This window comes from Neopelma chrysocephalum, unplaced genomic scaffold, assembly GCF_003984885.1.
Source record: "Neopelma chrysocephalum unplaced genomic scaffold, ASM398488v2 Primary Assembly neopelma1_137, whole genome shotgun sequence".
NCBI classification, from domain to species: Eukaryota; Metazoa; Chordata; class Aves; order Passeriformes; family Pipridae; genus Neopelma; species Neopelma chrysocephalum.
Window position 1 is genome coordinate 414,895 of NW_020897799.1, and position 10,429 is coordinate 425,323.

The window sequence follows — 10,429 nt, forward strand, 5'->3', positions numbered from 1 at the left end:
CTGTGCTCCAGCACCAGGCACCAGCAGCCATCACTGGGGGGCTGCGACTTGCTCAGGGCAACTTTCCAGGAAGCCCAGGCGGAGAGGCCCCTCGGACCTCCATCCATCCCCATCGGAGAGCCGTGACTTACAGCAGCGACAGCAGGGATGCCCTGTCCCTCCCCTCCCTGCTCTCAGCACCCTTTGCGCCTGAAAAGCAAACAGTAAGTGTGTGCAAATGGTTATTCTGCCTCCCAAAAAGGCACCCTGGGAACTTCCCACCCCATGCTGCAGCATCTCCCCCGTTCCCCCGGAGTGACCTCTCTCACCTCTGGTGGCCACCGAGGTTTGCAGGGTCCTCTGTGGAAAGGCCTTTTTCCTCCTTGAAATTTTAGCAGCAAACAAACTTACAAGAGTTCCCTAATTTTTCGTAAATAATATAAAATAACTCTGCTCATTTGAAGTGATCCCTGGCAGGATCATGCCAGCTCGGCTGCCTGAGCATCTGCCTCTCTTGTAGGCAAGTCACTGCCCCTGCCCATGGCTTCAGAGGAGGCTGCTGACCCAGGAGTGCAACCCACCAGCCCTGACAACCCCGTCCTCCCCACCACCAGCACCACCACCCCTGCAGCCCCTGCAGCCTCCGCGGCCCCCACCAACCCTCCTAGCTGCAAGAAGAGCCAGAAGAAAAAGGAGAAGGCCAAGGCCAGGGGAGGTGCCCAGGAGGGAGGTGACGAGGCAGTGGGGAGGGTGGCCGCGATCGAGGGGCTCACACAAGCCGGGCGCCAGGCGCTGGCTCTGGGTGCCGGGCAGGAGGCAGTGGGGTGCTTCAGGAAGGCCCTGCTCCTCTCCAGGGACATGGTGAGCACTCAGCTCCACAGGGCTTGTGCCTTCAACCTGGGGGCTGCCTACGTGGAGACTGGGAAGCCAAGAAAGGCCCTTGAGTTCCTCCTCCAGTCCCAGCCCTCGGAGAGGGAGAAAGGGGAACACTCGGGGGACCTTTATTTCAATGCTGGGGCAGCTCAGGAAGGGCTTCAGGACTTTCCTAAGGCTTGTTTTGGCAAAGCCACCGGCCACAATGACATGTCACAGGCTGGTGGTCAAGCAGGGACCCACGTGCAGATGGGCTGCTGCTACCTGGGGCTGCGGGAGCCGGCACGAGCCGCGCGGTGCTTCCTGGCCGCGGCACAGACCTACAGGGCAGCGGAGAGCCCCGAGGGCGCGGCGGTGGCTCTGAGCAGGGCCAGTGGCTCCATGCTGCAGAGCCAGAGGTTCCGAGCGGCGGAGATCGCAGGGGTCCTCGCCCAGTGCCGCTCGCTCTGTGAGACCATCCCTGACCCAGCCCTGCGAGGTAACGCTGCGCTGCACCCTTTGCTCTCAAGGGTCCAGGGAGCAGCTCCTGCACCCACTTTTCCTCTACACCCCCAGGGAAACTCTACAATGACATCGGCCTGGGTTACTCCCAGCTCCACATCTTCTCCCTGGCTGCTGAGAGCTTCGAGCGGGCCCTCGGGCTCTGTGGAGGGGAGCTGGAGCGGGACCGGCACCAGGAGGCTGCACTGCTGCAGAACCTGGGCGCTGCCCACAACGCCCTGGACAGTTTTGGCACAGCGCTGGGCTGGCACCGGCGCGCAGCCGCGCTGCACGGTAGGTTACACCGCTGCCTCCGGCTCTTGGCTTTGCTGGATGTGCCGGCTTGGGATGGAGCCCCATGTTCCCAATTCCAGGCGCTCTGGGGAACCGGAGGGCTCAGGGGCAGTGCTTCGGGAACCTGGCGTACGCCTGCAGCCGGCTCGGGAACCACGAGGCTGCCGCGGAGAACTACCTGCATGCCCTGCAAGCCTTCCGGGACGCAGGTAAGGGGAGGCACAGGCAAACCCCCCCCCCCGGGTGGTCTGCAGCATCCAGGTGCTGATTGGACTCAAGCTGGGTGATGCTCCCTGCCCAGGACCTCGACTGCACCTTGCTGGGACTGATGCTGCCCTTTGCTTCCCAGGGGATGTGCAGGGGCAGTGGCAAGCATGTGAGGGGCTGGGCACAGCCTGCTTCCACCTGGGAGACCCCCAGAAAGCCATTGAGCACTACCAGGAGGCCCTGACTTTGCTTTCCCACTGCCAGGTAAGACACACTGGGGAACCTCCAGGGCCAGACTCTGCTGTGCATCACGGGTGCCCCAGCCCTGGGGACAGACCCACTCTGCCCATCACCCATGTGGGCTCTGTCCACCACAGGACACCCCCAGAGCTGCCCGAGAGCAGGTTGTGCACAAGCTCACAGATGCCATCCAGCACCGGCTCTGCCTCGGTGGGCGCCTCTCCCGTAGTGGGGGCCGGGTGCCCACCCCAGCTCCGGTGAGCATCACCCAGGGCGTGGGACACAGAGGCGGGCTGAGGGCTGGGACCCCAGTAGGGGTTGGTGGCAAGAGGTTTGGTGGGCAGAGGGACACACATTTGAGCCCCAGCCATCCCTCCATCCCAGCAGGAGCTCAGCCAGCTGCGGTTTTGCTCCATGCTGCCCCAGGCCAGTGGGACACGGGTCCAGGGCAGTGAGGTGTGAGTAGGAAAGCTGCTATCCTCTCCGTCCTTCCTCTGGGATGAGTTCCCAGCATCACACAGGAGACAAACCTTCCTTCCTTCACTCCAGGTCCTTTGGAGGGAAAGCCAAGGACCAGCTCTACATGTGTGTGCCGGGAGCACATCCCAGGCATTCAGGTGAGAGGGTTAGAACTAAATGCAGGATTGAGCCATCCAGGAGATTCCTGATGGAGCTGAGGCTTCAACACAGTCTGATACTCTGCTCTTGCCTGTTCGTCCTTCCTCCCCGGAGGCAGAGGAGTGGCCCTGACTGATGGCCTCTCGCTGGAGCCCCGCAACCCACACAGCATCCTGAGCACCTCTGGGGAGGATGAGGGTGGTCCCAGTGTGGCTCCAGGGTGTCTGAGTCAGTCCCAGGCTAACAGGTAGGTGGGCGAGGGGAAGTCACCCCAGTACAGCCCCTGGTACCCAAATACCCCTGCAGCAGATATAGCACAAAGAGTGGTGTCTCTCCAGGGACTTCTCCTGGTTAATGGGGAAAATCCAGAGATTTTTAAAGATACGTAATTCTGGGGAGTGTGTTTGGGGTACTTCCAGCTGGAACCTGGGGAGGGCTCGGTCCCGATGGAATGGGGGGAGTTCGTCATGCAGATGCTCTCTGTCACCTCCACATGAGCTGCACTTTGTTGCCAGTAACAGGACCACCCCCCTGTGCCTGGCCCCACCACCCCACACAGACCTCCAGCCATGTAAGTACAGAACACAACTGGAGTGTCACTTCCATGGAGACCCCAAGGTTGCAGGTCTCACACTGTGTTCCACAGGGCATTGTGACCACCAAACCCTCCAGCCAAGGCCTCTGGAGCGGTAGGTGATGCCCTGGGGGTGTGGACAAGGGAGCAGACAGGAGGTTTGGGCTCCAGAGTGTCCTCTGAGAGGAGGGTTCAGGGGTGGAGACCCCCAGCAGGGCTTGGGACACCCCTGATCCTTGCAATGGACAAGTCTCCAAGCTAAAAATCACAGGGCCTGGGGATTTTGACACCTTGTAGCCAACATCAAACCCTGCCCTGTGGATGGGGCAGTAGATCTGAGGGTGGTTCCCAGCACCCAGGTATGAACCTCCTGCCTGCTGCTGCCTTTCAGTGCCTAAAGGGGCTTCAGGAGGACTGGAGAGGGACTTTGGACAAGGGCCTGGAGAGACAGGACATGGGGAAATGGCTTTCCACTACCAGAGGGCAGGGTTAGACAGGATATGGGGAAGAAATTCTTGGCTGGGAGGGTGGTGAGGCCCTGGCACAGGTTGCCCAGAGAAGCTGTGGCTGCCCCATCCCTGGAAGTGTCCAAGGCCAGGTTGGACGGGGCTTGGAGCAACCTGGGATAGTGGAAGATGTCCCTGACCATGGCGGGGGGTGGGACAAGATGGGATTTAAGGTCCCTTCCCACCCAAAGCAGTCTATGACTCCATAACTCCATTTTGCATCCCGCTGGACACCCCCACAACCGGTGATACCTCCGTGATCTCGCAGCCCTGGCGATGACCCCACTGCCACTGTCACCAGCTGTTGGCCCCGCCGGGAACCCCGCAGAGGGACCAGGACACTGTCCCTTGTCTGCAACCTCGTGTGACCAGCAGGACACGTGGGAGATGTCGTTTCTCAGGAGGGACAGCCCCAAGCTGGAGCGGGGGGGGGCCATTGAGCCAACATGGTTTTAACCCCACTCTGTTTCTGCCATCCTTTCCGTGCCAGGGTCTGGTGGTGAGGGGAATGAAGGGACTGGAGGGACCGCGGGGTCCTGAGGGGACTGGAGGGGGCGGAGGGGGCTGGATGGACCACGAGGTCCCGGCCTAGAGAGGGACTGGAAGGACGGCGACGTCCTGGATGGGGGCTGGAGGGGGAGAAGGGGGCTGGATAGACTGCAGGGTCCCGAGAGGGACTGGCGGGGAAGGAGGGGGTTGAAGGGACTGTGGGGGTCCCGGGGGAGACTGGGGTGGAAGGAGGGGGCTGGATGGACGGCGGGGTTCCAGACGGGGGCTGGAGGGACCGCGGGGGTCCCGAGGGGGCTGGAGGGGGCGGAGGGGGCTGGATGGGCCGCCGAGTGCCGCCGTGGGGAGGCACCGAGGGCTCTGCACGGCCCCGCCCGGGCGCTCGGTGACGGTCGCTCCGCCCCGGGGCGGCCCCGCGCCTGCTCCTTCCGAGCTCCGCACCCCGTTCCGGGCCGTTCCGGGGCGTTCGGGGCTGTTCCGGGCCGTGCCCGCCGCATGCCGGGCCCGAGGGCGCTGCTGGGGCTCGGGCTGCTCGTGGCAGCGGCGCGGGCGGGCGGGCGGTGCCGGGGCTGGGGTTGGGGTCGGGGTTGGGGTCAGGGCCGGGAGTGGGGCCGGTGCCCCCCCCGCCGCACCATGCACGGGCCCAGCGCGGGGCCCGGCCCGAAGGGGCTCCGATTCCTGGGGTACGGCTGCGGGGGGGGCGCGGGGGGCAGGAGGGGGTGGTAGAGCGGGCGGGGGGTTCTGGGGGTCCGCAGGGTGCGGGGGGGGCGGGCAGGGTGGAGGAGGAGGCACGGTGGGGGGGGAAGGGGTCGAGGGGGGGGGGGATGGGGGGGGGCGGGGGGGGGCGGGGGGGTGGGGCAGGACCGGAGGTTGGGGTGCAGATATACACGGGGGGGCTCAGCATGGGGAGCTGGACCCTGTGTGTGTCCCCCTATGGCTCATGCAAAGTCGAGGGGATCGTGGCAGCCCCCAGCCCTGCAGACCCTGGGGGTGGCCGGGTGTCGGGGTCCCCAGGGGTGCCATCCTCCTCCCCCCAGGCAGGAGGAGGCCCAGGCCATCGACCAGGAGCTCTTCACTGAGTACAAGTTCAGCGTGGACCAGCTGATGGAGCTGGCAGGGCTGAGCTGTGCCACTGCCATCGCCAAGGTGGGGGTCCCGAGGGGCAGGGGGGGTCCTGTGGGGTGCCAGCACTGTGTACTGAGCTGTGCCACCACCAAGGTGGGCACCAGGGCGGCAGGTGGGGATCCTGGGAAGGGGTTTAGGGGGGTCCCAGTCCCGTGGGCAGAGCTGTGTCACTGCCAAGGTGGGGGCCCTGGGGAACAGGGGGGTCCCGGGGGGGGTCCTGGCAGCATGGGCTGAGCAGTGCTACTGCCAAGGTGGGGGCCCAGGAGGCAGTTGAAAGGGGGGGGAAGTCCCAGCACTGTGGACTGAGCTGCACCACTGCCATTACCAAGGTAGGGGTTCGGGGGGGCCCCAGCACTGTGGACTGAGCTGTGCCACTGCCAGGGTGGACACCAGGGAGGCAAGTGGGGATCCTGGGAAGAGTCCTAGGGTGGGGTCCCAGTCCCATGGCAAGAGCTATGGCAGCACCAAGGTTGGGATCGTGGGAGGCAGGTGGGAGTCCTGGTTCCGTTGTGTGGCCTTGCTTTCCCACCATAACTCCACATCTCCTACCAGGCCTACCCACCCAGCTCCTTCACGACGAGCCAGCCCGCTGTGCTCGTGGTCTGCGGGCCAGGGAACAACGGCGGCGATGGGCTGGTCTGTGCCCGGCACCTGAAGATGTTTGTGAGTCTCTGCACACTCCCCGCGAGGCTGCCAATGCCCGTGTGCCCCGTAACCACAGGCTTTGGGGTCCTGTTCCTCTGGCTGCTGCTGGTGCCAGAGCAGGATTAGTTCAGGTCCCTCATGCTCTTGTAGGGCTACCTGCCCACCGTGTATTACCCCAAGCGCCCCAGCAAGCCCCTCTTTGAAGGTTTGACCATCCAGTGCGAGAAGATGGACATCCCCTTCCTCCCAGAATTCCCAGCTGAGGTGAGGGGCAGCCGCCGGCTCGGGAGCAGGGGGAGCGGTGCCCAGTGCTGCCCTTCACCTGCTGCCATCCCTGCTGCAGGCTGCATTCATTGACGAGCTCTACGGCCTGGTGGTGGACGCGATTTTCGGATTCAGCTTCAAGGGGGCGGTGCGGGAGCCCTTCGGCAGCATCCTCAGCACCCTGGAGCGCGTCACGGTGCCCATCGCCAGCATCGACATCCCCTCGGGTGAGTAACGGCCGCACCCCCTGGAGGAAGGTGCCCGGCCAGGGTGGTCCCAGCTCCAGCCCAGCCACGGGGCTCGTTGCAGGCTGGGACGTGGAGAAGGGGAAGGCAGACGGCCTCCAGCCCGACATGCTCATCTCGCTCACGGCGCCCAAGAAGGCGGCGACGCACTTTGCTGGGCGGTACCACTTCCTCGGGGGCAGGTTTGTGCCCCCCGCGCTGCAGGAGAAATACGCTCTAAACCTGCCAGCCTACCCTGGCACAGACTGTGTCCTGCAGCTCACATAGGGCTGGGGCCACGGGGGCTGGGCTCGGCTTCAGTACTGCACATCAGGGCCAAATTCTGCCCAAGCCTCTGCTGGGAGGGTGCTCAGCACCTTGCTGGGCTTCAGCCCAACCCAGCAGGATCAAAGGTCACTGCAGACCAAAGGCCCAGGAGGTGGGAGTGATGGGGGGCTGCTGGGGAGGGCTCTGTTTGGGGTTGCTGCCTGATCCAAGTGATCTGGGATCCTGGGCTCTGCCACTTCCTGCACCACTCACACTTCAGAGTAGTCTCACTGCAATAAAGATTTATTTGTGCCCTTGAAAAAATACTTCAATACGCTGCGGGGTCTGTCCCCTTGTGTCCTTCTGCAACAAGCCCACAGCATATGGGTCCCTGCCCCAGGCCCTGGGGGGAACTGGGGTCATCCCTGACCAGTGAAGGCTCAGGGGGTGAAATAAAGCTTGATCCAGCTCCAGACCAACCCAGCCCAGCCCAGCATTCCCAGGCTGAGCCACAGTGCCAGGCTCTGTCTGGGACAAGCCTGGAGCACCCTTGGGCACCCACCAGCACCAGGATTGGGACCCTCACAGCAAGGTGGGACTGGCAGCTGCACAACACGGCAGCCATGGCACTTGCTTACTCTGGCTCCCTCTTCCTTTTCTTCTTTTTTCTCTTCTTCCTGGGGCTGTGTCCCAGGTCTGGCTCACCTGTGCCTTCTAGAGGTATGTCTGTCTCAGCTGGCTCTTCTTTGTCCTCCTCCTCCTGCTTCCGTTTCTTCTTCTTTTTCCTCTTTGCAGCTTTCCCATCATCTTCTGCCACCTCCTGTTCTGTGCTTGCCTCTGGTTTCTTCCTCCTCTTCATGACTTTCCCCTCCTCTCCTGATGCCTCCTCTTCTCCACTTGGCTCCCCGATCTTCTTTTTCTTCCTCTTCACAACCTTCACTTCTTTTCCTGATACCTCCTCCTCCTCCCCATTTGACTCCTGGCTCTGGGGCACCTCAGGGTCAGCTCTGTCCCTGGACTTTTTCCTTTTCTTCTTCTTTTTGCCCTGGCTCTCTGCCAGGGGGCTGCTCTCCAGGAGCTCTTGCTGCTGCTCCTTGTGCCGGTACATGGCCAGGAAGGCTCGTTCCTGCTCCTCCAGGCGCGCCAGCTTGGCACTCATGGTCAGGCCATGACGGGCACCCCTGCAACGACCAAAGGCAGTGGGATCTGGCATCTCCCTGGCAGGAAACGTGCCCCCAGCCCGGCCATGCAGCCCCCCCCAGCCACTCACTTGTGTGCCGTGCGGCCCCCACACGCCTGCACCAGCTCCTCGTCTGTCAGCCTGTGGGACACAGAGAGGATGTGTCACCCCCCAGCAGTGTGGCAGGGGCACGGTCCAGACCGGGGCTGCCCCTCACAGCCCTCATCCCTCCCCATCGTGGAGATGGGGCTCAGCCTTGCCTCCTGGCTGAAGAGAGGTCCAGCTTCTCCTCCTCCTCCTCCTCGCTGCTCTCGGAGCCAGCGGGCAGCGTCACGGACTCCTCCCCACAGGCCGTGAGTGTGGCCGACTGCACCAGGGACACAGAGGGGCCGTGAGGAAGGGGGACACAGCAGCAATAGGCTGGGGGCTGTGCTGCAAGGGGGGTGCAGAGCTCTCCACAGCCTTTGCAGAGACACCAGCTGCTCTCTGAGCCGCATCCCAGGGCCGGTTACCTTCACAAAGCGGCCGTACAGCAGGTCCCCGGTGCCCCCGGCCTTGCGCGGCTTCTTATTGCTGATCCCGCCTCCCTGCTCGGAAAGCGCCTTCACGGAGATGCCATCCTGGAGAGGAGAGACAAAGGGCTCGGGAACGATCTGCCCGAGGGTATGCACCCCTCTAGCAGCACGTCTCTGCCACCACGGTCCCTGTGCTGAGAGGGGCTGCGGGGACACACACACAGCGGCAGCACAAGGACCACCAAAGGGACCCCAACCCCCTCCCCTGCCTTCCACCCTATCCCCGTCTGAGCAGGGTGCCCCTGCAGCCCTCCCACCTGCCCGGCCTCCACAGCGATGTTGGCAGCCGCCTTGTTGAAGACGTGGTCCCACCAGTGGAAGGTGAAGGGCTCCGCCGCGTCGTGTCCCACCTGCGGGGTGCAGAGGAGCCGCCGCAATGACCGCGGCCGGCGGCGGGCGCGGGGCCCGGGCCGGGCAGGGGGGCTGCACTCACCCCCGCCGTGTCACACTTCACCTTCACCCGGATGGCCTCGGCGATGCCGTCCTGCCGCTTGCCCAGCCCCTGCCCTGCCGACACAGCCACCCATCACCCGCTGCCGGGGAGGGCTGGGGGGCACCGGGGGCTGAGGTGGGGAGCTGGGGCCTGGAGGGTCCCGGGGCTCGAGGGGTAGCTGGGTACTGGAGGGAGCCGGGAGCTGGGGCCTGGCAGGGGAAAACGGGGCGCTGGGGGGGACATGGAGGGAGATGGGGCTTGGCAGGGGGAGCCGGGGCTGGGGGGTCTCGGGGCTTGGCAGGGGAAGCCGGATCTGGGGGGTCCGGGGGGTTCTGGGGCTTGGGCGGAGCGCGGAGCGCTCAGGGAGGGCCAAGGGACGGAGGGACAGCCGGGGGACCCCCCCCGGGACCCCCGCCCGGCCCCACCTCGGCGCCAGCCGTGCCGCCGCAGCTGGGTCTCGGCGAAGCGCATCCCGCGGCCCGGCGGTCCCGGGGCGCTCATGTCCCGGGGGTCCCGGGGGTCCCGGGGGGTCTCGGAGGGTCCCGGGGGGTTCCTGAAGGTCCGAGGGGCTCCCCGGAAGCGCGGCCCGCGCACGCGGCCGGGGGCGGGGTCACGGCCGGGGGCGGGGCCCGCCGGGAAGGGGCTCTGCGCGTGCGCGAGAGGGGGCGGGGAGCGGGAAATGTGCCCGGTGAGGGGGCGGGACACGGGAATGGGGGATACCGGGATATGGGGATATGGGAGCGTGGGGATACCGGGATATGACGATATGGGAACGTGGGAGTACAGGGGTATAAGGATGCACGGATATGGAGATACGGGAATACAGGGACAGGGGGATATACAGGTACAGGGGAACGTGGGGATACATGGACACGGGAACGGGGGAACGGGGGATACAGGGATGGGGATACACGATATGGGGACATGGGAACATGGGGAAACACAGATATGGGGAAGATACACGGATATGGGACACGGGGATACAGGGACAGGGGATATGGGGGTATGGCCATACGGGAACAGGGGGATACACAGATACGAGTGCAGGGGAACGTGGGGATACATGGATACGGGGACGTGGGAAAGGGGGATACGGGGACGGGGATACACAATATGGGAACGTGGGGATACAGGGATATAGGGACACGGGGATACAGGGAACACGGATATGGGAACAGGGGAATACGCAGATATGGGGATATGGGAACGCATATACAGATATGGGGACGGGGATACAGGGATGGGGAATACGTGGGTATGGCGACACGGGAATGGGGATACACAGGTAGGGAGACATGAGAACATGGACACAGGGACATGGGAATGGGTATACAGGGATGGGGGATACACAGATATGGGTCACAGGAAGATGGTGATACAGAGATATGAGGACACAGGGATACAGTAACATGGGGATACACAGATATGGGGATACAGG

The 10,429-nt window shown here is 64.1% G+C and overlaps 3 protein-coding genes across 5 annotated transcripts; 2 read left to right on the forward strand and 1 right to left on the reverse strand.

Annotated features, from left to right (window-relative positions):
* The first annotated feature begins 174 nt into the window (after window positions 1-174).
* Window positions 175-4,232, forward strand: TTC24 (tetratricopeptide repeat domain 24). 3 transcript variants are annotated; one of them, XM_027699147.1, is made up of 12 exons: window positions 175-203; window positions 500-1,330; window positions 1,408-1,626; window positions 1,707-1,835; window positions 1,976-2,097; window positions 2,211-2,330; window positions 2,458-2,531; window positions 2,623-2,690; window positions 2,806-2,938; window positions 3,207-3,262; window positions 3,338-3,380; window positions 4,040-4,232. In XM_027699147.1, the coding sequence occupies exons 2-12, from the start codon at window positions 520-522 to the stop codon at window positions 4,137-4,139; spliced, it is 1,875 nt and encodes a 624-aa protein (XP_027554948.1). In that variant the 5' UTR covers window positions 175-203; window positions 500-519; the 3' UTR covers window positions 4,140-4,232. The 3 variants fall into 3 exon arrangements, with proteins under 3 accessions (XP_027554948.1, XP_027554949.1, XP_027554950.1); XM_027699148.1 differs by having other exon boundaries at window positions 2,461-2,531; XM_027699149.1 differs by lacking the exons at window positions 3,207-3,262; window positions 3,338-3,380; window positions 4,040-4,232 and having other exon boundaries at window positions 2,810-2,918.
* Window positions 4,233-4,758: 526 nt separating this feature from the next.
* Window positions 4,759-7,142, forward strand: NAXE (NAD(P)HX epimerase). Its single transcript, XM_027699195.1, has 6 exons — window positions 4,759-4,961; window positions 5,316-5,424; window positions 5,956-6,066; window positions 6,199-6,312; window positions 6,392-6,539; window positions 6,622-7,142. Exons 1-6 carry the CDS (start codon window positions 4,774-4,776, stop codon window positions 6,822-6,824), a joined length of 873 nt encoding a protein of 290 aa, XP_027554996.1. The 5' UTR covers window positions 4,759-4,773; the 3' UTR covers window positions 6,825-7,142.
* Window positions 7,089-9,579, reverse strand: GPATCH4 (G-patch domain containing 4). The gene is made up of 7 exons (XM_027699194.1): window positions 9,417-9,579; window positions 8,992-9,065; window positions 8,816-8,908; window positions 8,496-8,603; window positions 8,244-8,350; window positions 8,074-8,124; window positions 7,089-7,984 (listed from the first exon to the last, which is right to left on the reverse strand). Exons 1-7 carry the CDS (start codon window positions 9,490-9,492, stop codon window positions 7,438-7,440), a joined length of 1,056 nt encoding a protein of 351 aa, XP_027554995.1. The 5' UTR covers window positions 9,493-9,579; the 3' UTR covers window positions 7,089-7,437.
* Between the last annotated feature and the right edge of the window lie 850 nt (window positions 9,580-10,429).

Excerpts from the sequence above, each read along its gene's own strand:
- TTC24 (XM_027699147.1), top strand. The coding sequence starts at position 520 with ATGGCTTCAGAGGAGGCTGCTGACCCAGGAGTGCAACCCACCAGCCCT. Across the intron at positions 2,098-2,210 it reads CTTTGCTTTCCCACTGCCAG|GACACCCCCAGAGCTGCCCG; the intron begins GTAAGACACACT and ends TGTCCACCACAG. Across the intron at positions 3,263-3,337 it reads CCACACAGACCTCCAGCCAT|GGCATTGTGACCACCAAACC; the intron begins GTAAGTACAGAA and ends TGTGTTCCACAG.
- GPATCH4 (XM_027699194.1), bottom strand. The coding sequence starts at position 9,492 with ATGAGCGCCCCGGGACCGCCGGGCCGCGGGATGCGCTTCGCCGAGACC. Across the intron at positions 8,604-8,815 it reads TCGCTGTGGAGGCCGGGCAG|GATGGCATCTCCGTGAAGGC; the intron begins GTGGGAGGGCTG and ends TCTCCTCTCCAG. Across the intron at positions 8,351-8,495 it reads TGTACGGCCGCTTTGTGAAG|TCGGCCACACTCACGGCCTG; the intron begins GTAACCGGCCCT and ends TCCCTGGTGCAG.
- NAXE (XM_027699195.1), top strand. The coding sequence starts at position 4,774 with ATGCCGGGCCCGAGGGCGCTGCTGGGGCTCGGGCTGCTCGTGGCAGCG. Across the intron at positions 6,313-6,391 it reads TCCCAGAATTCCCAGCTGAG|GCTGCATTCATTGACGAGCT; the intron begins GTGAGGGGCAGC and ends TCCCTGCTGCAG. Across the intron at positions 6,540-6,621 it reads CAGCATCGACATCCCCTCGG|GCTGGGACGTGGAGAAGGGG; the intron begins GTGAGTAACGGC and ends GGCTCGTTGCAG.